At 38.4% G+C, this 26256-nt stretch overlaps 1 protein-coding gene across 6 annotated transcripts in view; it reads left to right on the top strand.

Moving 5' to 3' along the window:
- Positions 1-26256, top strand: part of FBXW11 (F-box and WD repeat domain containing 11) — a 105335-nt gene that overhangs the window by 62946 nt on the left and 16133 nt on the right. For all 6 annotated transcript variants that reach the window (XM_020793648.3, XM_020793650.3, XM_020793649.3 and 3 more), the window contains 4 exons: positions 8067-8129; positions 10930-11155; positions 21838-22024; positions 23043-23133. In XM_020793648.3, coding sequence (XP_020649307.1) covers positions 8067-8129; positions 10930-11155; positions 21838-22024; positions 23043-23133 — 567 coding nt within the window. The remainder of the gene's footprint in view (positions 1-8066; positions 8130-10929; positions 11156-21837; positions 22025-23042; positions 23134-26256) is intronic.

Here is a 26256-nt window from a genome sequence, read left to right on the forward strand (position 1 = left end):
AAACAGCAGCTTTCCTCCCTGCAGAGTGAGAGAGAGAGAGAGAGACTCTCTCTCTCTCTCTCTCTCTCTCTCTCTCTCTCTATCTATCTATCTATCTATAGCAGGAGTCTCTCCCAAGCCTCCGAGACGACGACACACCCTGTAACTGCCGAAGGTGAAAGAGCTACAGTACAACGCAGGCTTGTTGCCACCTACAGTTAGAATTTGAATTGCCCGCCTTTTCCCCCCTGTCTTTTTTTTTTTTTTGTAAGTGGAAGCTCCGTTCGCAAGTCTAAGCAAAATGTCGCGACCGGAGCTGTTCGTAAGTCGAAATGTTTGTAAGTCAAGGCACCACTGTATTGCCTCTCTTGGGTTAGTCTTAATGTACAGAAGAAAATGGTGTTAAGTCCTGGCAAGTCAAGAGGTAGAAGTGTGCATCAGAGAGGAAAAAGTGTTAAAATCAGGTGAAGTAGGATATTTGTATGGTACTGAAGCAGATACAAAGCAGTTCAAGAATATTGCTTATTCTAATGGTTTTAATGTTTTTAAAGTTTTAATATTGTTTTATGTTGCTCAGAGACCACTGGTAATGGCGTGGCTAAAAAAATCTTGTAAATAAATAAATAAAGAAGACCCCGGTCATACTCTGGTCCGTTAGGATATCCATACAAATCACTGAAATTTGCTCTGGCTTTCTGGGGGGTTAAAAATGCTGAAGCCCAAAAAGGAGACATTAAGGCAGAATGAGATAGACAGCTGAATCCTAATAAAAATTAAGATTCTCTCCTGAAAGCTCTAGTCTCGTGAGTAGGGCTAGAATCAACCTCACCTAATTGTTTATTCCCTTTGTACCCAACTAAGCAACCATTACACATCAACAAACAGCAAAGGGAGAACATATGTATGCATATAGCTTATTAGACTGGCCATGTGCTTGGTTTTTCTTGTTTTTTCACTGGCTACTGTGGGTCTTTATTATGCTTAGGATTGACTGTGTGCATACATACAGTGGATATAAAAAGTTTACACACCCCTGTTAAAATGTCAAGTGTCTGTGATATAAAAAAAGGGACAAATAATTTCAGAAAAGTTTCCATCTTTAATGAGACCTATGAACTGTACAACAAACTGAAATCTTTTTAGGTGGAGGGAAGTAAAAATAAAAAAAACCAAATAATATGATTGCATCTGTGTGCACAGTGTTAAACTAATACTTTGTTGAAGCACCTTTTGATTTTATTACAGCACTCAGCCTTTTTGGGTATGAGTCTATCAGTATGGCACATCTTGACTTGGCAATATTTGCCCACTCTTCTTTGCCAAAACACTCCAAAACTGTCAGATTGCAAGGGTGTCTCCTGTGCACAGCCCTCTTCAGATCACCCCGCATATATTCAATTGGATTCAGGTCTGGGCTCTGGCTGGGCCATTCCAAAACATTAATCTTCTGATGAAGCCATTCCTTTGTTGATGTGTGCTTTGGGTCGTTGTCATGCTGAAAGATGAAGTTCCTCCTCATGTTCAGATTCCTCAGAAATGACAGAGTTGATAGCGTGCCAGGGGGCGCCAACAAGTAGGTTTCCCAGAGAGACAAGTCACCAAGCAAAGAGACAATATTTGGTAGGAGAACAGTTATATTACACCAAGTTTGTTGCAAGATACGTACATACAGCTTTGTCCTTATCCAGTCCAATGGTCATACACGGTAATATCAAACAGTTAAGTCCATAAATCAGTTCTGTAGTGAGTGTCCTTGTAAATCAGTCCAGCAACACTTCTTCTCCTCCATGATCCACAACACCACCACCTTGTGTGTGCTGAGGCTGCTGCCTTTATTCCAGGTTCAGCCAATCCTTGGCTTCTCTCACAGCTGATACAAGTCTTACTACATACATCTTGTATCTCCACAGCTGTTTGAATCATTATTTTTACATTCTTTTTGTACATAGATCTTTACGAATACTTACATCATTTCAGGCTTTTTACAACTGATTTTTACAAAACTGAATTAACAATTCCCATCATGTTTATATCAAACCTGTCAAGAGGCACTTTAAATGATGGCAGGTGTGTACTGACTCCTACTTAACATGAGTTTGAATGTGATTGTTTACTGCTGAACATAGCTACATCCCCAGTTATAAGAGGGTGTGCACACATGTGCAACCATATTATTTCAGTTTTTTATTTTTACTTCCCTCCACCTAAAAAGATTTCAGTTTGTTGTTCAACTGAGTTGTACAGTTCATAGGTCTCATTAAAGGTGGAAAAAGTTCTGAAATGATTTATTTTTGTCTCATTTTTTGACATCACAGACACTTGACATTTTAACGGGTGTGTAAACTTTTTCTGTCCACTGTATGTGTGTAACAATTTGAATTTCCAAACATTCTTGTACTCTCTGAGAACTCTGGGGAGGGAGCCTCCTTCTCCCCCTGAGATGTTCCTCCTTCATGGTCTCTTTATTGAAGATGTAGCAAAAAGAAGTAAAAAAGAATAAAGTTCCAAACAGTTTCAAAAGATAGTTTTGAAAATCCCAAAAGCAGTCAAGAACATTGGGTGGCAAATAAGCATTCAAAAATTTTTGAAGGTAGAACAGTTCCCACAGAAAATAAGAAAGCTAACTATACTAAGCTGATATTCACATTCAGGCAGAACTTCAGCATGGTTCCAGAACATGCACAAAATACAAATCTGGTTGCAGAGCAGTAAGTGAGCATAGTATTCTCATGAGGGAGACTAGGCTAAACTAAGCAAACGCTTCCCAGTTTTATACTCATCATTCCATTTTATCGACCTTTCAAGAGAATGTACCAGTCAGATCTCAAGTCACCCCAAATCTTCTAGAAGACGGGAGCAACTTCTCCAAAGTAACTTAACTCTCTCCCCCTCCTCTTCAACTGAAACCAGCTTTGTTAATTAGCAAATACCAGGAGTTATGGCCTTGAAAATTCCTTCTTATCGAGATAAGAGAGCAATTTCTCCCCCCTCTTCTGGCCTTCTCATCCTAGATGCAAGCTAACAGGACTATTTCAAAGAACATCTGGAATTATCATCCCCTTATTTTCCAGTTTCTTGACAATAGTTTTTCCCTACACAAAAGAAATATATACAGTGTATTTGCTTTAGAGATACCGATCTTTGGAGTTTTCTGTTTCATGAGGAGAGGACTGTCACTGAATTTCCCTTATTCTCATTTGTGAATCAGATTTTTTTCCCCTCAACTATTAGGGAGATCCTGTCATCAAAGGTGATATTTGCTGGATCTGAGTTTCTTCTGATTTTTTTGTTTGTTTGTTTGTTGGTGATGGAGCAATTCTAACATTGACAGTATCTGATCTCATCTACTGAGAACAGCAACTCAGTTACTTCTCCCCCCAGAGAAGAAACCTGTATATATTTAGCTGCCTACTGTTTTTCTCTGTATGGGATACCTCCTCATGTTTTATTGACAGAAAAAGAGTCCTTTCCCCCTTGCTTCGTGTGCATGTGTATGTTCCAAAGTGGATGAGTACCAAATGTGCAGCACTCTGATTTGGGCTAGGTGGCAAGTGGGCACACTTCGGCAAGCCAGCCTACTGATTGGGGATACCGTGGGACATAACCCCAACACATTTTTTCTCTGAATATGGGGTGGAAGGGAGAAAAGAAACTGGTAGTAACTTTGTCTACAAAATAAAGATCTACACATTCCCAAAGTTATTAGCTTTGCATAGCATTTCAGTCCCTGACTACAGCCCTTTCCATATTTCCACTGTTTTGTTTCCTCCAGATTTGGGAATACATATATCTACCATATATGTATTTGGGAATACATATATCTACACATATCTACTAGTAGCTGCAGAAACTCGAGAACAGACCAGTTCAGGTCAAATTTAAATCAGCTCGGGGCAGGTTTGTCATAATTTCTGTGGCAGTTATTAGGATACAGATCAGATTGGGTGGTAATTGCTCACCCATAGTAAAGAGTTATTGTCATTCTACCATATGTTGGTTATGAAGACCCAAAGTGAAACTTTTGGAAGCCTGATCTCTTTTGGTCTTTGAAAAGCTGAAATTTAGTTCATCTTTGTGGCTGTTGTGTAGTTGCATGTTGAGCTTTCTGTGTGTGCCATCAAGTATGAACATTTCTAGAGCCCTTCATTGAACATGAGATAGACTTTCCTCACAGCTGACTCTCAACTATCTTCTCTCATACTAAAGAGAATGGGATCATACATTTCTCCTCTATTCTGAACTGTTGCTGAGAACAACGTCAAAACATTTCTCATCTTAATGGTTGAAATCCTATTGCTTAGTGTAAGACCATTAGAGTAGGCCCATTCAATCAAGGGGGTTTGGTGACTCCTCCATTGACTCTAATGGCTGTCAGAGTACACATATTTATTAGATTATGAATGTGTTTCAGATGTGAAATCTGTCTTAAACAGATTGGTGGCCTTTTTCACAAATGCTGTCTTTCACAACCTCTTTTCTGTGGAATTGTCATTTGATGCCACTGAGTGAGATATGGCTTCTGGGTGGGCCGCTACTTTACTGTCTCATGGTGAGCACTTCTGCCTATGGAGTGACTAGCTATGTCAGTTGGTTCTGAGTGCAAATGTCAGGGGCATCTTTATAGAAGTCATATGCTATATTTCTAGATGCTGAGAATGAAATCCAGTGCAGTTTTCTGCTAATACAATTTCCCCCCAAAATAAGACCTAACCTGAAAATAAGCCATAGTATGATTTTCTAGGATGCTGGTAATATAAGCCCTATCCCAAAAATAAGCCCCAGTTAAGTGAAACCCTGCCACCCCACCATTGTGCAGCAACCGGAAGAAGATGACATGACTATACATGAATTTAAAAAAAATCCCCTGAAAATAAGTCCTAATGTATTTTTTGGAGCAAAAATTAATATATGACCCTGTCTTATTTTCCGGGAAACATGGTAGAACTGCTTTTGTCAGTGGGAACTGTGAAAGGGGCAGCCCCAGACACCTCATAATCTGCTCTGGAGAGTTAGGGGACCCTTTGCAACAATTCGAGAAGTAGAGTAGGGGCCTGGGGGGGGGGCAGAAAGAAAATTCAGTCATTTGAGTGGGCTTTTGCTTATGTAAGGTTGGATTCCACCCTATTTCAGTCAAAACTATATGAACTTTCCTCATGTCAAGAGCCCTTTGAAAGGTTCTCTGGAATTTTGAGAAGCCTTCAGTCATTGTTAGTAACATGGAAGAAGAAAAAGTGATGTGAGATTCCAATCAGAGGTTTTGGCTCAGATACATGACTTGGAGTTGCAGTCTACTTCAGTTGTGCCTGTATTGCACAAGAGGTATAATAGTGGTCACCTCATCCGATGATGTTAGCCACTTGAACACCTCAAGGAGCTAGTGAAACTGCATACAGATTTGAGGGTCTGTGGGTAGTGTTCTTTGAATCTTTTGACAATGTAGAGTTCAGTAGAAGTTACGTTGAACTGGATTTAGAGCTTTAGTGTCCAAATATCCCTTGGACTAATAGCCATTAAAAGAGAAACCTATTGTGATTTTTTAGCATGAAGTACACTGGGCCATTCATGTTAGCATTATTTATTTATTTTATTTTATTTATATGAAGCCCACACTACCCAAAGTCTGTTGTGTCTTGAGTAGAGACTTACCAAGCTCTAGAGACTTACCAAGCTCTAGAGACTTACCAAGCTCACTTTTCTTAGTAAGCCAGTCTTATTTCATGCCATGCTGTGAACTTGCAAGAATAAGGTCCATGCTATTGAGAAGGAGTGTGGTAGGAAATGAAACCCTAAAAGCTTCACAAAAAAAACTTCTCCATTTTAGCCGTCTGTGGGTTCTTTAACTCTTATTAAGGTCATATTAATGCAAGATCAGTTACATATTTAAACAAGTGTCCATAACCTGCTTTGTTTGTGGCAGGAAAGCAACTGTGACACCACAGTTGCGATCCTGGGTTTCTGCTGAAAATCACTTCTAACCCTACGTGGTTGCTGTTTGCTCTCAATGGTGCTGTTTGTGGTATGTAATATGGGGGCAGGTCTGTGTGTCAACCAGCAGAGATTTGTTTTCAGCATAAAATTATTGTGGGGCCTGATTCAGTTCAAAAACATGTTCCAGGTTAGGAGTTTTAAGGCTTCCCTCCACTTCCAAGATTAACATCAGCCAGAGAATTGTGGCCTCACTATGTAAGCAATTCAGTAAAAATAAGTACTTAGGTTATGTGCTCTTGTTTAAGCCCGTCTTGGTTCTTAGCTTTTTGCTACTACTTTTTGGTCTGGCTCTGGTCTGTTGAGCTGCAGTTTTAATGTACAAGGTCCTTTACCTGGGGATGAGGAAGCTTTTGAAATAAAAGAGGAAGATGCATTCTCTCTCTCCCTCTGTATGTGTGTGTGTTTGTGTGTGTGTGTGTGTGTGTCTTTCTGAGGACAGTGTACATAGTTCTTTCTCTCCTCACTTACCTTCACAACCATCATGTGAGGTAGGCCATGTGTGATCGGGTGTAACTGGGCCAAGATCACCAATAATTTCATGGCAATGGCGTGATTTGAACCCAAGTCTTCTGGATCCTAGTCCAACACACACCACACCACACTGACTCTTTTGGGGGTAGTGATTCATATCTGATAGGATGACCAGAGTAGTGAGGCAGTCGTTTCTTCTGCCAGGTAAGTTTTTATTCTCTTGGTTTGGTCTGTAGCTTTATGAACTAACTTTCACCTGAATTTTAGATACGGTTCTTAAACTTAATATGTAGGAAAGGTCTGTATAAAAAGGATGGTAGTATACAAATTCAGGTTTCAATTATGTTTTATTATAAATTACTAAGGTTTTGGGTTTTTTAAAGGGTACAGTTTCATATGAGAAAGCATTTAAGAGTTCGTTTGATACATCAGGAGGTGATGAGCATTCCAACACTGGGAGCAAAGTGATTTACCATTCTGTTCTTCTGAGGGTGCCCTGAGACCGTGCAGTTTGCTCAAGGCCATACAGGCTATCTCTATTCCTGGTATGTACAGTGGGGAATTGAATTCCTAGTCTCTGGGTCCGCATCTGGATACTTAACTCAGAGTTAGTCAGCCATCTGTCAGATATGCATGGGTCTAAGCAGCATGGTTTTGATTATATGTGGATTTTTTTTCCTCCTGGCATGGCAGCTCCATGTGGTAGCGAGAGAGGGTGCTGGGACATGCTGGGAGGTTGACGTGGGTCAAGGGAGCTCATAGCAGCAGGGAAGAGTCAGCCCTGGGCTTTATTACTTTGGTGCTACTCAGGTAGTGCACTGTGCAAAAGGAAAGCATGTTGCCCATGGGAGCCCCAGTCTGCATCAGGAGGCAGAGACGAAGGAGGAGCAAAGCTGGCTCCTGGCTGACTCACACAGGAAGTCACCGATAGAGTGAGCCAGCCCCTCATCTTGGATAGTACTTTGCTCACTCACTGCCCAGAGAAAGGCAGCATATCTTCACCAGTCTTTTTTGCAGGGGAAACATTTGGACTGTTTCAAGGAAAGACATTCTGTCTCCACCCCCAAAAAGATGACTTGGTTTGCATAAATTGGCGTATGGGAAAAAGGAGATGGCTTTTCTTAAGCTTGCAGATCCTGCTAGAGATGCAAATTTGTATACAGTAAACTTATTTGGTGTGGGTGTGTTAATCAACTGTCTATTATTTGTAGTTATATTTACAGGGGCATAAGAATTTTACATGAATTTTGAACTAATGTCACTAACCCCAGTTTTGTAGAAGTGAGAAGTGAACTTTTATTTTGTATTGCAGCATTGAGCATTGGATTCACTGGCCTCTTCTAACTCCATTATTTTATGATTCTCTAATATACAGTGCTTGAATGAGAAACCCAATCTAAAATGAATTATGCAGTAAAGATCTGGATCACAAGTAGTCCAAAGAAAGTCAATTTCTCTTTTGTTTTTTCTTTTACTGTGAAATATGTCACTTCCTGGTAAATCTACATAACTAGATTTCAGCAGTGAAAAATAGGATTGTATAGCTTGGTAGTTTTGTTTTGAAAATGGGAGTAAAATATTTGTATGCATGTGGAAAATGTAAGACTTTGTTTCTGCTTTGTTTCTAGAACACATCAGTAATGGAGGATCAGAATGAAGATGAGTCTCCAAAGAAGAATACACTGTGGCAGGTAAGCATGATTATCTTCTCTTCCCTTGGCCCCTAAATCCTCAATAGGGAGTAGTAATATTGTAACATAATGCATTCAGTTTATATATCCTTTCTGATAGTGCTTTTAAAAAAATCACTCCTAACTATGGTACTTACTTAGCTATAGTGTCTTCAGCCCCTGTTGATATACAGTGGGGTCTTGACTTGAAAACTTAATCCGTATTGGAAGGCGGTTCTCAAGTCAAAAAGTTCTCAGGTCAAATCTGCATTTCCCATAGGAATACATTGAAAACCATTTGATCCGTATCTGCTCTTTTCCGTCCATAGAAACTAATGGGAAGCTGCTATTCCGCCTTCGACCACTAGAGGGGGATATTTTGTTTCTTTTTTTCTTAGGTCAAGAAAGGTTCAGGGAAGGCAGGGAAAATACAGTCCAGGCAGTACAGTACCAGGCAGTCTGAAGACTGTCTCCCAATCCACTCTCTAAACGCTGGGAGGAGTGAGGAAGCAGACAGGCACCCTTTTCACTGGCCAACAGTTAACTGAAAGTTCAAATTTTGCACTTTCCCTGCCTCCCACGTGTTTTTTTTTCAGTTCTTAACTCAAATCTAAGTAAGTCAAGTCAATATTTTCCTATGAGAGTGGTTCTTAAGTCAAAATGTTCTTAACTCAAGCCGTTCTTAAGTCAAGACCCCACTGTATGTCAAAACTTGGCAGAGCAAAAACTGCCTGATAATTGCGTTAGACCTCAGGATTGTGTCTAAGAACTGTTATTTCCTTTATGTGGACATAATTTATAACGTTTTTGGAACTTTCTTGATAGTCAGTAGAATATAAGATTTTGGATACACAGATGAGTGAAATAATTTACGTCATGTGTCATTTTATATATTTTGAAGGGTTGAACAGGAGTTTTTGATAATCATAGTATCACTGTTGTTTTGAACAAAATTTTTGGTTGATTTTGGCTCCCAAATCTCTAAATGATATTTTGCTTATCAACAGAAGCAACCCTTGTAAAAACTACATTGATTCCACCCATTTCTCAGAGGATGATTGAAATGGAATGATGTCCATGTGGCTTTCTCTCTTCTGTTTCAAGCTGGAAGATGAGGCAATAAAGGGCATGCAAGCTTGTAGCAGTTAAATTCTTAATGTTTCACCATAACCTTTTTAAGTCTAAAAAAGCAATGAGCAGAAGGTCTATCATTTAATGACCAAGGAATATAACTTATTGTTACCATGCTGGGAGAGTGAGTGTACCATTTGCCTCTTAGTTTTGCAATATACAGTGGACCCTCTACTTATGGAATTAATCTGTATTGGAATGGTGGCTGCAGGTCGAAAAGTTTGTAGGTCAAGGCTCCATTGACCCACAATGCATTGAAAAGTGATTAATCCATAACTGGCCGTTTTTGTTCCGTTTTTGTTCCATTTTGGGGTTTTTTTTTCTGGTCTGTAGGTCGATTCTCCGGCTGCAAGTAGAACCTAAATTTTGCAGCCAGAGAAGTCTGTAATTCGAAAAGTCTGTGAGTTGAGCCGTCTGTAAGTTGAGGGTCCACTGTATGGGTGATGGGAATTGTTGTTCGTCCCAAGCAAGTATGAATTGTATGACTTCAGCATAAATGGATTGCACAATTTGATTTTATGTAGTGTATAACTCAATCAGAGATCACCTGTAAAGGTTTATACGTTTTAGGAGCCTTTTTCTGAAGGTTCTAAGCCAGTCATTTACCATAGTTACTCGAGACTGAAGGAGGCCTATGATGAAGCCAGCCATTCTTGTTTGGTGTTGCAGAGTTAACTCCATGTTCTCTGTGGGTATTCAATAATTGATGGTGCTATTAGGGTATTTTATTGTGGTGTGGAGTTTATTTTTTCCATAGATCCTTAATTTCAGACCTACATTTGCATGGTTCCTTCCTTTTAACCTTCAGTCTGTTTAGTGCTTCTTGGACCTTCTTGCAACTGTGACCATAGTTTTTTTTTTTGCAGTCACTAGGGGGTGCTGTGAGTGTAATGATAGAAATGTTCATCAGCAATTTGGAACATCATGACACACTTATTTTGGATAAGAAGATTAATATCTGTGGAAGTAAACTTAACAGGTCTCTCATCTCTGCTGAATAATATTTTATAGACATATTGTAGAGAAAGAACAATTTGCAGAGACTACAAACGTTCAAGCAAAGATGGACAGTTGGTGCTTGATTTGATGCAATATCCATATGTAATTAGCTAGTTTTACACAAGCCATTGTTCATCCTGTGAGCACTTCTGGTATTTCTGCAGTTTTGCTACATAAAATTGGGTCAAACTGTTACAAACTTTATATTTGTGTGACAAAGGTAAAGTGCAGCAAGCTTATATTGCTGTGTAATTAACTAGTTTTATATATAAATAAATAAAGATCATTAATGGTTCTTTTAATAAAAGTCCTATCAAACTATTGCTAGCATGAAACATAACAGTTTGATCTATTATGATGGAGACTCTGATGAGTAATAAGTAAAGTAATGGTAACTAAAATGATAGTAATTTTGATAATAACACCTAGATTGAAATGTCATGTAGAAAGAATGTACTCATGCTGTAAAAATTAGTAGTGGATGGGAAGTTGGTGAAAAATGGAGGTAGGAAAAACTCAAGGTAAAGTAGGACTTTGAAGGAGAATTAAAGCTCTTTCATTTTGTCACATTGAAAAACTGAATACCCTGATATGTCATCTTGTATCAGATAGTGTTTTTAATATTAACAGTGCTGCAGTACAGTAGAAGTATACATTTATATTTAATTCTATGGTTTTTTCTTAAAAATAGATAAGCAATGGAACTTCATCTGTGATAGTCTCAAGGAAGCGACCATCTGAAGGAAACTACGAAAAGGAAAAGGACTTGTGTATTAAATACTTTGATCAGTGGTCAGAATCGGATCAGGTCGAATTTGTGGAACACCTTATTTCACGAATGTGTCACTATCAGCATGGACATATTAATTCTTACTTAAAGCCTATGTTGCAAAGGGATTTTATCACTGCTTTACCAGGTAAATTGAATCATATCTGCTAAAAAGAAATATAAAAATGGGTTTATATACTTTGCCGTCAGCTGTTAGCATCATTTGTCAGTGAAGTGAGTAGGTTGAATATTTGAATCCACTTACAGTAATTTTGTGTGAATAATTTCAGTGGCCACTGGATGCCAGTATTGTTCCATCTAAACATAAGATATTTTGGGGGCAGCATATTTTAAAAATAGAATTGTATCTAACATGTACATTGCTATCTTAAACTTTCTCCAGTACCTGAACCTATGTGCAAGATTTGGTGTTTTGGGCCGCATTTTATCCATTATTGCATTTCCTAGCTGCTGTTACAGATTGATTCAGAGGTAGAATAAGTAGTGTGTACTTTCAGCTAATTAGGTGTTTCAGTTTTTATTCTCTTGGTCCATGATTTTAAAACCAGCACCATTAGTGTTCTTCCCGATTGTTTTGTTTTAGAACTGAAGGGCTGTTTAAGAAAAATACTTCTTACATGTGGAATTCAGTGCCATTACTATAGATATACCGGTGCCTCAATCCTAGAAAGATTACATAAAAATAACCACCTTGGATGCAGATTTTCTCTCATATATTTAGAATTTGACTTCTAAATGTTTTAGAATTAGTTAAGTTTAGATAGGGCTATCTAAACATGACTCAACCCCCCCCCCCCATGAGGTGTTCGGGGGAGAACTATGCTTGTTTAGTGTACCATGCTAATGTAATGATTTTGATATTGATAAGTCATTGTAAAGCCATGGCCAAAACCAAGGAGATGGAAATGGGTTGTGGCAAAGATGTACAGCTTTGATAACTGAATTTGAAATGTGGAGATATAAATTCTCTCATTCTGATATCTGAGCATGCTACTTGGTTATATCCTACCCTTCCTCCAAAGAGGTGCTCAAGGAATCCTTCCCTGTCAGGTACTTATCTGACCCAAACAGGGAGATGTATTGACATATGGAGCAAAACTTCCTGTGAATTTTGCATATATATCCCAAATATTTGGTAATCCAAAGGCAGAAATATGTATGTGGAAATGTTAAAGACAGCATGGAAGCACTACCCAGCTGGGCTGGAAAGCAGAATGGCCAGTTCTGTAAATTGGCAAGTACAGTGGTGCCTCGCAAGATGATTGCCTCACGGGATGATTAATCTGCAATACGATTGGTTTTTGTGATCGCTGTTGTGCTTCGCAAGACGATGTTTTCTATGGACGATTTTCACAAGACAATCATTTTTCCCTATTGGAACACATTAAATAGATTTCAATGCATTCCAGTGGAGAACCGTGTTCCGCAAGATGATGTTTTTCTATGGATGATTTTCGCAAGATGATGTTTTTTCCATTGGAACACATTAAATAGATTTCAGTGCATTCCAATTGGGAACCGCGTTTCGCAAGATGTTTTTGCAAGACAGCGTTTTTTGTGGAATGAATTAACATTGTCTTGTGAGGCACCATTGTAGTTAAATTTAACAGCATTAGGTTCACTAGAAATACCAAAATCGCTCTTTTCTGATTGGCATACAGCAGTTGAATTAGGAAAAAAATCTTTCTGTGATATGGGGCAGGTTGCTTTGCCTACACATCTGCTTGTCATTTTCAGTATCATTAGGATTCGTCTTACCTACAGAAATGTGATGAAGAAAACAATTGGGAGGTACTTGGGGAAGTAGGTGGTCAAGAACAGCTCTGTAGGATAGAGACAGAAATCATTTTTAAAGATTGGACCAGGCAATGCTGGGGGGTGTCATTCTACATAATGGCATAGTAGCTCCCAAATATGATCTATATCCATATTAAAATAATCTGTTCCTCAAAATTCATCCACCTTTCCAATGTTGTCTCTTTCGTCCTTCCTCATTTTATCTACTCTACATAAGTGCATTTGCTGTTGATCTCTGTCACTCTGAACATTTGGAGACATTTTTCCCAATGTTCTTTCTTTCACTTGGAATGAAATCTCCCTACAGTCAAGATATTTTCTGCTTCCCTCTTTAAAGCTCACTTCAATATCCAGTTTTTCACAATTGTATCTGTTTTATTAAACCCTTTCCCCCATAAATGACTTGGAGTAGTGCTTTAGGCTTATGTTGCTGGAGGAAAAGGAAGATATGAAGCCATTGCTTGACTTTCCACTGCTTGATTTTCCTGTGCTTCACGCCCACTGTTAATGTATAATGAGCTTATTAAATGCCCTTTCAGAGCACATTCATTTCAGGAAGTAACTTACAGTTTTATAAAATACAAAACAATAAAATTGCAGTTAAAACTGCACAGGCTACAATAACTAAATATTTCAAAGTAACTCCCAATAGATGCGTCATGAGCACGTTCATTTTTTGAAAAAGCCAACAGTGATATGGCTACACATTAGAAATGGGCATGAATTAAAAAATGAATCACCGAATTTGTTCAGAAATCCCCAATTCATCGATTTGTATTTGTACAAATCAGTGCCCCAATGAATACAAATTATTAACAATTTTTGATTCATTGATTTGTTTGGCTGTAAATCGGCCCGTAGGCACCTAGAGACGCCACAATTGCAGGGAAGCTTCCTCTGACTCTCCTCTACAAGCCCTGCAAATTTAGTGCAGGTTGGGTTTCAGATGTCTGAGTTATATACCTACAAAGAGAGTCCCCACCAGGAAAATTCCCCCCAGGCACCTAGAGATACCAAAATCACAGAGAAGCTTCTACTTACTCTTTTCTATAATTCCTCCAAGTTTGGTGAAGAATAGGTTTCCCCAAGCCTGTTGCTAAAGGGCATTTTCCTAAGGGAACCCAATTTGTGGGTTTATAACTCAGACATCTAACACCAATCATCACCAGACTTGGAGGGATTCTAGAAAAGATTCATGGGAAGCTTCTCTGTGATTTTGGTGTCTCTAGGTGCCGGAGGGGGGCTCCTTGTGGGTGTATGACTTGGACATCTGAACCCCAAACATCCCCAAATTGCAAGGCTTGTAGAGGAGAGTCAGGGAAAACCTCCCTGTGAATTTGATGTTTCTAAGTGCTTAAGGGGGACATGATATAGGGTTTTAAAGTAAAAATGAATGAACAAATTTATTGATTTATCAGAAAAAAAATCACAATTTTTCTGATTCGTGCTTATCTCTATTGTACATATATACTTGGACCATCACTGAAGAAGTCCTATTTGTAGAATTTGCTTTCCTTGTGGCTCTTACGGCTGGGCTGATTTTAAGTTAGGGCAGCTGACTCATAGAAGTGTAGGTGGCCCAAAACATTCAAGGGCCGCTTAAATAATTCTGTGCCATCAAGCCTGTTTTCGCTTATGGCAGCCTTTCCCAGAGTTTTCTGGATATAAGGTGCTGTAAGATGGTTTGCCAGTCCCTCCTTCTTTTGATGCTCTTCAGTCATACAGTTTGCCAAAGACTGCTTTGAGTAATTTTGACTGGCCCCTCTCCTGGGGGAAGCGCAGTGGGGTTCAGACTCCAGGCCCTTCATTCTGCAGCTAGGCTTTCCAACCCATTGAACTACTCCTGTTCATTAATCCCTGACCTTTTCATCAGCTTTGGACTTCTTTATCTTTTGCATATTATAAAGTTCTGTGATAAGAAATAATTTTTTCTTTATGGAAGTTCCAAAATGGTCAGCCCTGAGGACTAGGAATTTTGAAATGCTGTTCCATCTAGCTACCCGAGTCGGAGGGAAAATGAAAAATGTCAAATAGCCTGCTTCACCCCAAGTGCCATTTCCCCCCTTTTCTAGTCTTGTAAGCAAATATATCATCAAAGTGGTTCAGACACTATGTCTTCTTGTCTGCTAATCTGGCTCAGCTTGTTTGCAAGTGTCTTGTCACAGGTACAGATACTGTATTATGTGTAGACTGGGTGAACTGTTTGGCAGCAATGTTTATAATCGTGTGTACATTTCCTTTACCCATTGGGAAAATGGAAACTGCTGCCTGAACGTTTTGGCCAAAATATTGCTGAGGTCTTCCACACATGTAAAGATACTCATTCAAGTGTTGTCATATTTTCTGGGCTGCCCAGTCTTGCAGCCAGTCATAAAGTGGATTAGATAATTAGGCAATAGCCAGGTAATGGACATTGCTTGTGCTGTTGCTTTTATGTGATTCTGTAAATGAGGATTCTGTCATTGTTTTTTCTTGTCTGTAGCAGCCACCATGACATTCCTCTGCTGCATTAGCAGTTGAAACTCTTTGAGCATATCAAATGGGAACCGATCTGTTTGCAATGCTATATTTGTTCAAATGGTTTGCCATCAACCCATTATCCCAGTCCCAGACTAGAAGTGCTTCAGCATGTTCGTGGGTACTGAAGAGGACAGCTTTTGCTTCAGCCTATATTGTGGTAGTGTGGGCTTTGAGAGCATAGGTCACTCAAATTCAGTTAAGCCATATATTCTTTCTGAGCCAGTAATGTTGTATTCTGTACCCCACAGCCGTTTTAAGTGGAAACCTTAAACCATAAGAACAAGCATTTCTCATGGTTGCTTAGGCAGTTTATCTGTGGTGCTGTCTTATTATTTAAATTGTAACCTTCCTTTGTTAAATATTTAGTGCTTCAGCTTCCAGTTACAATATTTAGCCCCCTTAATATTTTGAAAATGAAAGTTTTATTAATAGTTAATATTTTTTTAATTTCAAGGAATGAGGGAATTACCACAATGCCAGTCCCCTGAGGCCTGCCTCACTAGCTTCTCAGTAGGCTACAAAGGTTTCAATTAGATTTTCTTCACCAACCAATTATAAAGGCCTGTTATTCCTCTGAGATATTTGAAGTACAAATGTAAGACAAATTCTGTGCATTATGTATGAAGAGCAGCTTCCATTTTCAGTCATATGCTTGGTTGGTTGTGTGATCTTAAGGGTGGGATTGTATTACTAGCACTGCAAATGGGTACTAATTGAGATAGAAAAAAACTATGTTTTGAACAGTCTTAAGATCTTAAAAATCAGGAGAAAATTTGATATGTTTACTTAGCTCTGATTATGACACACAAATAGCTCTAGCAGTTTTGCTGTGTCAGCTGTTCTAAATTAATCCTGTAATTGGCTGTACTACATAAAAATACAATGTTCTGAAAGAGATAGTCTCATATAAACTTAAAAAAAATGTTCGAGTAATTCCTGCTTGCTACTATCCATTTTGGATTTTGCACCTGTTTGCATACACATGACACAGAAAATATTTGTGGTCTCTGGCTTCCCTTTAGAAGAAAAAGTGATAACTATGATGCAATCTTTTTTAAAAAAGATTGCACAATGTTTAGTCTTCATAGTAACCTGTCCTTGCCAACTTAGTTTGTGGTTAGAATGTAGTAATGAAGGCATATATACTTTAAACCAAAGGGAAGATATAGAATCACATCTTAACAAGACATTGCTAAACTGTAGAGTCTTGTACAGTAGTTAGACCTTCAGGTATTGGGCTGAGATGGTCTCAAATCCTGTTGGGCTGAGTTCATTTTTGGTACTGCATTTTTTTCACAGAACATGGATTGTTAGAGCTGCATAACTCTGCTCCCGTTTATATTGTGGTCTGCTGCAAGGTGTTTCACAAGGCTTAGCTCTCTATTACTCCTGAGCAACAAGTAACATTACTTCTAATAATGGCATGTTTATTTTTAGCTGAAACGAACTGTGAAATAATTTGATACCTGCCATTTTCTTCTCAAAAACAATTTAGAAATGTACGATATATTATATATTGTATAATGTATAAATTGGTTTCTTCATCCACTTACTGTGTTTGGGTATCTTAAATTTAGAAGTTTGCAAGTACATATTCATTAATTCAACTTACTTAAGGCTTTCTTTTTGATACAAATAGTTACATGCTACTGAATACAATGAATATATTATCTGTTAGGTTTGCCAGTTTTTGAGAAACAGGCAAAGGGTTAAAGTCAAAAACACATCAAACCATCAACATTATTTTAAAACCGGGGATGTTACTAAGTATTCTGAACTCAGTGTCCTTCTTCTGTTAATCAGACACAGGAGGTATTCCTTTTCAGAAAAAGAACTACTGATGAAAAGCATCCCTCTGACTCATTGTGTGTTAATTTGACCCCATGAAACTTTGTCCAACCAGTATGATTTTCAAGTTAACACTGTTACATTGTCTATCTTTTTTTTTTGTTATCTCACTAAACATATAAAAATCAAAGGCTTGCCCAAATTCAAGCTCATTTATTACCTTCTCACAAGGCAGGTTGTTTCCAAAGGTTGACTATTTTCTTTTTCAAGCTGAAAGAAGAATCTGAGATAGGAAGTATTAGAAAGGATATATCTGCAGCATTTAAAATTCCTTTCAAATGTCAAATCCTGAGTGGGTATAGAAAATATTGTGAGCAAATAAATGCCAGATAGTAATAGACAAGCACCTTGTGCCAGTCTTTAATTACCGTTCTAAAATAAGTTATTTCATAGGTCCCCCCCATTTTTCGGGGGGGGAGGGGTCCTTGGGAGAAAACCTGGGGAAATAATTTTCTTCTTCTGTGATTATTTCTATGTAGGCCTTCACCTAAATAACTTGAGATATGGTTTCTGTAGAAAAAAAGTCATTTAATTTTTAAAAAATTTTTCCTTTGGGGTCTCATTACTCTTAAGCAGCAATCTTAGACTGCATAAGCAGCCAAGCATCCGAACTTCTGATGTTGCTATTGGAAAGGGAGCTGCTGCTAGATTCCATTATAAAGTCTTAGTTTCATCCATTAATTTTGGATTATAGAATTGTTTTGACCTGCTCCATGCCAATTTTGCTTTACCACAAGAGAAGGGATGCTTGTGAAGTCTGAAGGAAATTAAAGTGTTTTTTTGAAATGCACAAGCTGTTAACATTTCTCAGATTTTTTTTGTCATCTCTCAAAAGTTTATTGCAACTTCCCTCTTTTTGTCTAATAAAGTCACCAGGGAAACTTGTGCTGGTTACATGCTGCTGGCAGACTAAAACACAAATAGCTTTTGTGGTTGGTCCTTTTGCTTTCTTCTTCCATTGATGTTGAGCTGTCTTTCAAGTGCAGCAGAACTATATACAGTATTGTAGAATAAAGAATGCTGGATATATCAAGCTTTGGATACATGGGGCCTTATTGCTGACAGTAGTCATGGGCTATTGTCTTGGTTACTATTTTCCAGTCACTGAAGGCCTTAGTTTAATTACCATAGTTTTACAAAATGTAACCTGAATATTTCAGTTAACTACTTTTAAGAGAGGCCAAGCTCACACCCAGTTTCGTATTGGCTTTTCCTCAGCAGTAGCTAGCTACATGTAACTATCACTCCACATTATGTGGAAAAGTGAGTCCAAGGTCCTCCATGCTGCAAAGACCAATTTGGTTTCTCAGATGGCATGCTTTGCGCAACCTCTCGTTTTAATTAGTAGAGTATTAAGTAGAGCCACCGAAAGTTACTGTGAAGGCCAACTCTTTAAGTCTCTTCTTGTACTTCTTATTGTTTGTTGACTTAATCCCATTTCATCCTGGGGATCTTAAAAAGGGCTGTTGCTTTTTATTTTCATTCAGTCCCTTCATATGTTTTGGACTATATTTCCCATCAGCCCCTGCCAGCATGATTGATTATCAAAAATGATGGGAGTTTTAAACCAAAGTATCATTCTTTGCAAAGTTGAGTGGGCAGAGCTGCTTGTTGAAATTTTCTATTCAGATGCTAGAACAGTATGGACAGGGTTGTATATACCATGTAGTTTCCATTTTATGTCAAGAAATATTATATGCCAGTTATGCAAATATATGAATTTTTTACATAATCATTTCTACTTCTAAGCATGGAGACAGCAAAGATCAGGGTATGGACTTGAAGCCCATCCACAGACTGTTAGAAATCACACTCCACTTCTTTGCTAGCTTCTAATAGGATGTTAGATATTCCCAAGCAGCCTGTCCAACCATAAGAGCTTTAAACTTCTCTTACTGTGAAAGCAGAATTTCACAGGCTACTGAATTCTGTAGCCTATTCCAGATTACATCATGGTTTTCCTAAAGTGGCATAGAATATCTATTGTGTTAGTGATATTAAGTCATACATAGCAATCTCTTTTGATACATCTGGAAAGAAATGTTATGTAGCGACTTTTTTTTTTCTTCAGGAGGAGGAAGAGAGTTAACACACAGAAATACAATAAACAACAAACTTTTTCTATAATACTTTGTTATTGTTGTTCACGTTGATGTCACATATTCCACTGTGCAGTAGTTATGTGTCCTTCTGTTTTCTGGAACACCGTATGTCCACAAACTCATTTCTCTCTATGAAGAGATTCCAAGGCTAGAGGGCTATATTTATATAATTGAAACAAAGGGGAGTGTGTGTGTATAATGCTGAACTTGGCTGCAGACATCTTTAATGTAATTTAGCTTCGGAATCCCTGAAACAGACCAACTAAAATTTCTTGTAATAAATAGGAAGGAAGAAGATAACAGATTTCTGAAAGCTAAATGTTAATAGAACAGACTTGAAATTGCAAGTTGTTTTAGCAAAGACTTGCTTCATGTGGCTTTATCAGAGGGCAGAGATTTGCACATGATGCCAACTGTTTTAGCAGGGACTTGTCTAACAAATAAGAAGCAAAGCTAGGTGCTTGACCCCATCTTTGCTGTCCTTCCTCAAGCAGGCAAAGAACTTTTTCTTCAGGCAAACTTTTCCTCAGTGACTGGCTGCTTTTCACATATTGCCTTTCAATGATGTACGCTGCCTTTTTTACACTCGTTGTTTTAGCTTTAAATATTGTGTTTCAATTATGCAAGCCGCCTTGAGTCATTTCTAAAGAGAAAAACAAGGAAAAATTATTTTAAATAAATAAACTATAAGTAACAATTGAAGCAATCTTCCTGGATAGTTGTCCCACAGATTACAGTGGAGACATTCAGAGGTTCCTTTTGCTCATGATGTTTATCTTAAAACTTGTTTGAAGCAAGACTGGGAAATACCTGCAAGCTCTGTTCCAGTTGTGTGTAATTTATGGAGAAGGGTCTTCCTTCCTTCCTTCCTTCCTTCCTTCCTTCCTTCCTTCCTTCCTTCCTTCCTTCCTTCCTTCCTTCCTTCCTACCTACCTACCTACCTACCTACCTACCTACCTACCTACCTACCTACCTACCTACCTACCTACCTACCTACCTACCTACCTACGTTCTATAATATGGGAGATATCTCAGTTTGCTTGCTGGCCAGCCAGTATTTGACCAGCTTAAAAAGAACTGCACAAAATTTGTTCTTTCAAATAATCAGTAATGGAACCTGAAGAGCCAAGAAAACTAACACTACCAAGTTGTGACTGCATTTGCCAGATATCTGAGGGGTGGGTGGGTTAAAATAAAAACAAGTCGACAATCTTTGTAGATCCAATTCAGATGGCTTGGGGATGGGGGGCTTCTTCCAGTTGAATATATAAATATTCATTCTGTTCTGATGTAGCCTCCTATGTAAAAGAGTTAAGCTTTGATTTAAACATTCATTTGGAGGCCTAATAAACAATGTTTGTAAAGCAATAAGGCCAGATTCTTGTCATGAGTTGAGCATATTGAGGGCAGGTTTGGAACAGAACTCCAAGCCCCTGGTAGGGATGTGCAGAATTACTTTTTTTTTTTTTGTATTTTTGTTTTTCATTTTGATTCTTTTGGGTTGTCTTTTTCATCTTTGTGGGTTTTGTGTGTAAGTTATTTGGTTTTCATACAATAGAGCAAGCCTCATTTGGGTGCTCTCTGTGTGTGTGTGTGTGTGATCTCTGAAGGGAGAGGAAAAAAAATATTCCAAGGAGGCATGCTGGCAAAGGCAGGCTGCCTGGCAGCAGTAAAAATAATTCAAAGAAATGGAGGGGGAGGGATTCCCCATAAAATCAAAGGGGAGAGAGGCAGAAATAAAAGGATATGGGATGATGCCACAGCAGGCAAGCAGGCAGCAACAATCTAAGATAGAAGGTACGGGAGCTCAGTGTACAGTAATCCTGAAAGGAAAGACTGAAGCAAAGAGTATGATAATTGGCTGGCTGGTGACAGCCCTTATGGTGCTGTTGGATAAAAAATTTCTCAGGCAGTTTTACAAAGGGAAAAAAGGGCAACAAATGTTTACACAAAAGATGAAACAAAAAAGAAACATGGACATTTCATGTATCCTTCTTCATAAACACAAATTATTTATGTTTTAAGTGATTCTTTTTCAACAGTCACACACACACACCCATACCCCACACACAAATTACACAAAATAGAGCCTTTTTCATGTTTTGGTTCTTTCATTTAAACAGGAAGGGCCCATCCCTAGCTATATGGCATGCGACTTTTAAATATTATTTTGGCTGTGACTTGATTCAGTGCCAATGGCATAGGGTGTTGGTTTCCAGGAAAGAAAAGAAAAACTTCAGATAATGCAATTTCTTCATCTGCAGGCCTTGACATTCTTCCTGCTCTTAATTTAGAAGTCTTTAGTTCTTCAAGTTGTAGTAAATATTCTCTACAGTGTCACATGACATTTTTCTGCACTATTACAGTACTGGCCTGAAAATAAATATTCAAAAAGGTGAAAGTTAGGTAGTATTTTATCGTTCTCTATCCCCTGCCCCTTCTAGGAGATACAGCTTCATAATATGAACGATGCTGTAATTGTATTGGGAGTTGTTTGCTATGAAAAGACTGACATATATTCTGTATTTCTCCCCTTTGGTAGAACAAGGCTTAGATCATATAGCAGAAAATATCCTCTCCTACCTTGATGCCAGGTCACTCTGTGCAGCAGAGCTGGTTTGTAAGGAATGGCAGCGAGTTATTTCTGAAGGAATGCTATGGAAGAAGCTTATTGAGAGAATGGTACGAACTGATCCACTCTGGAAGGGGCTGTCAGAAAGAAGGGGCTGGTACGTATATGAGCAGAAATGCATATATTCTTTCTCGTTTCGAACAGAGTTATTCCTCAGATAAATTTTGATACCTCTGGTTGTTTAATAGTGGCCATTTTGAACTTGTGGTAGAAAGAACATGCCGTGGCAATTTAAAAACCAACTGAACATACAGTTTTGTACCTAGATTTGTTTTCATGTCTTCACTGTGATATTAAGCTGCAAATAGCAATGCTGTCTCAAGGATGTAGTCAGGAATATCTGTTCAGTTAAATGTGGACATGGTGTTTATTATGCAGCACAGAAAGTCAAAATTCCATCTGCCCTGCATGACCAGGTTATGGGCCAGTCCGTGCCAGCCTCATGTCCTGTAGGCTGAAAGAGGAAAACCTTTAGTCCTCTTGAAGGTGACTACTGTTTTTGGCATACCTTGCTGCTAGTCAAGCTAGCCAAATTTGATTGGAATTAAATTCCAGCAGCATCTGGGGGTAGAGAAAATGTTGAGCCATGCTGCCAACACTTTCTCTGTCTTCCCCTGTTCTTGCTATAGAAATACAGATGGAGCTGGCAGCTATACTCCTTTAGGAAAAGCAAAGTGGTAGGAAAGTGCATTCATAAAGCTCTGTGGTCCCATTACTCTCTCTGTGTTCTAGTCCAGTGGTTCTTAACGTTTGTTACTCGGATATTTTTAAACTGCAACTCCCAGAAACCCCAGCCAGCACAGTTGGTGGTGAAGGCTTCTGGGAGTTGCAGTCCAAAACTCCTGAGTAACCCAAGGTTAAGAACCAGTGTTCTAGTCACACATTTTCTTATCACTGGAGGCAAAGTCAGTCTTTTCCAGTTGATCAGTAGATAGAATGAGTATGAACAAGGGAAGGTGGGGATTAAGCTCCATCCATTCTTGTCTTTAATTGCCAAAGCAACAGTGGACACACCAAGCAAGCATAATTATGTACTGCTGCTTGTTAGTAAATTTTGGAAATGTTTTTTTGTTTCTGTGTGCAAAACTTCACAATTTCTCTCTGTGTTATTACAGGGATCAGTACCTGTTTAAAAACAGACCCACGGATGGTCCTCCTAACTCCTTTTACAGATCTCTGTACCCAAAGATAATACAAGATATAGAGGTATGTTTTTGAAAACACTATTCTAAACTGTGTTGAATTTGAAGGTGCATTCACACAAAACTTTATTCTCCTTGTTTTTTAAAATGAGTTATAATGATTGTAATTTTATTAAATGCAGGAGTTGTACTTGTTTCAGTAAGGTTCTGGTAGAAGTGATTAAAAAGAATTGTTTGAACAAGCAATCTGGAGCGAGTTTACGTATGAACTATGAAAAACAGGCAGTTATCATAGTATATGTGCTATAACTTACTGGCCAAAATCCTGTTGCTTAATGTAGTCAATCATACTAGAGTGGGTTGATTGAATTACTTGTGATTTGGTTAGTCACCTCCTCCATAAGTTCTTTTGATTCAAATGGGCCTACTCTAACTGTGACTTACTGTAGCATAAATGAGGTCAGTTTGAATCAGTGAACTTGCAGAGGTATTGACTCCCTAATACCCAGTTGATTCTGTAAATCTACTCTAGTGCAATTTACTACACCAAACCACAGGATTTGGTCTACTGAGTTGGAGGAGAAATATGTGTCCTTTTTAAAATTCTCCATTGTCCCCATAAGATCCCTGTGTGCATATCGATACATCTATGCCCAGAAGAGGGGTCCAAGTAGGGTACATGAACTTTATTGCAAGCTGAATAAAGCAAAGTTTCATTATTGACAAATCTGTTGCTCAGTCATGGCTACTTAAACAGAATACAGCAGAATTTCATTTAGCCATTAATGTTGCCCTGTCACCAGAATAATGCCAAGAATAGATTAGCTAATGTGTTGGAAATACGATTTTTGAAACACATGAGTTGCTCCACGGGGATTTATTTAGAATAACAGTAAATTCCGTCTCAGATTTCTTGTACGAGGTTTGGAATGGTTATTCAAAAAACATGGTAGCTAGAATGCAACAGCTCAAAAATGCAAGGGGACATTTTTTTACTTTTTCCCAATTCTGGTGAGGTGTGTTTAAACTATTGGGTTGGGAATGAATATTAATGTTTGCATTTCCAGCACAGGAAATCTCTGCTGTTAATTATTGATCCAGCAGTAGTTTGTTGCCACAAGTATCAGAATACATGGCTGCATCACAACATAGGAAAACTGATCGGATGGATAACACAGCAAATAATGTATCTATGTATTTTGCTCAAATTAGGACTGAGTAGAAAAAAGTGTTCCGCCTGTAATTGAGAGAGGGAAACTTTAAATCTTAGTCCACCTCTTCCACTAATAGTTAAACTTTGCTATAAATTAGGGAAGATTTGGGAGTCATTCTTTGAACTCTTAGATGCATTCATTTTTACATGTGTCCAATACTAGAGAGACATTTTTCATTCCTCTAGGGTTATAGGAAGAGCTTAAGAATAAGACGTAGAAAAGAAATTTATTTGACAGCAATTCTAGCTGAAAGAGAAAAGCCTGAAGTTATTCTTACAGCACAAGGGTAATTAATAATTAGATGCAGTTGAAGTTGACTCCAGGATTTTCTAGATATAAAGTACTCAGAAATGGTTTACCAGTCTTCCTCTGGTGCCACTGTAGTTTGCCCAAGATCACACTGATGGCACAGCGTATAACAACATCAGCTGCACTGCTCTGGGTGATTTCAAATTGGTCCTTCTTCCAAGAGGCACACTAGAAATTCAAACTCTTGACCCCTAGTTCCTCCTCTTCCTAAACTATCACATGAATATCGTTATTATGTTATATATGTTTCTAGCTATCTTTGAGTTATTTAAACCTCCAGTACCTTGGGCATGCTGTATTGTCTTTTTCTCTCATTAATCTTCCCTTTTGCAGTTACAGTTTTTGTAAATTTAAAAGACTGTGTTTCTTATTCAGGAGAAAATTATACTGAATTTCCAACTTCATTGCAATGCAAAATTTGAAAACAAAAGTGCTTTGAAGTCCACTAGTTGAAATGATAAAGGTGTGATTTGGCTGTAGTTCAATAAAATGCTGATGTTTGATTTTTTTTTTCCCTACTGCCTGCCAAAATTGGTTCTGGAATATTTAACATTTCTGCTGTCTCTACATTTGAATCTTCCAGCATCACAGTTTAATATATGTGAGAAATACCTGGCAAAGGTTTGCTATTAAGATGCAACTTAATATCTGAAGGTGTGGACAGGATCCTTGGAGAGGTGAAAGGTACCACTAGTGTGCTGGATCCTTACTCTTACTGACTTCTAAAAGCTGCCAGAGGAGAACTGACTGGGTGGGTAAGAGGTGGAATAAATGCCTCCTTGCATCAGGGCAGGCTGCTGGCATGCTTAAAGAAGGTAGTTGTAAAAGCCATCCTTGAATCTCACTGTATTGGATAATTACTGGCCAATCTCTAATATTCAGTTTTTGGCCAGTGTACAGTGGGGTCTCTACTTAAGAACTTAATCCGTATTGGAAGGTGGTTCTCAAGTTGAAAAGTTCTTATGTTGAATCTGCATTTCCCATAGGAATGCATTGAAAACCATTTAATCCGTATCTGCTCTTTTCCGTCCATAGAAACTACAGTGGAACATCTACTTAAGAACTTAATCCGTTTTGGAATGGTGTTCTTAAGTTGAAATGTTCTTAAGTTGAAGCAAAATTTCCCATAGGAATGGACTGAAAACCAATTAATATCCGTTCTGGCTGTTTTTTTGTTATGTAGAGGTGCGTTCGTACATTAACCAAAGCTGGTTAATACGTACTCTACCACTATGGGGAGAATTTTTTTTTTAACCTAAGATGACCTAAGGTTAAAAAAAGAGCAGGAAAGGTTTTTTTTCCTGTTCTTATCTTGGATTTCTGTTCTCAAGTAGAAGCAAAATTTAGCAAATGGAGCTGTTCTTAAGTTGGATTGTTCTTAAGTAGGGATGTTCTTAAGTAGAGACCCCACTGTATTAGAGTGGGCAGTGGCTTCTCAACTCCACGGATTCTTGAATGAAACAGTTTAGCTGGATCCATTTTAATCTAGCTTCAGGGCTGATAACAGAGCAGATACAGCTCTGGTCACCGTGTTGGATGACCTATGCCAGGAACTAGACAGAGGGAGCCCTATTGTTCTGCTGGACTCTCACCAGTGTTCAATATCACTGAGCATGATATACTTCTGCATTGTCTTTCTGGGATGGGACTTGGAGACACTGTTT

This window comes from Pogona vitticeps, chromosome 1 (genome assembly GCF_051106095.1).
Source record: "Pogona vitticeps strain Pit_001003342236 chromosome 1, PviZW2.1, whole genome shotgun sequence".
In the NCBI taxonomy this organism is placed as follows: Eukaryota; Metazoa; Chordata; class Lepidosauria; order Squamata; family Agamidae; genus Pogona; species Pogona vitticeps.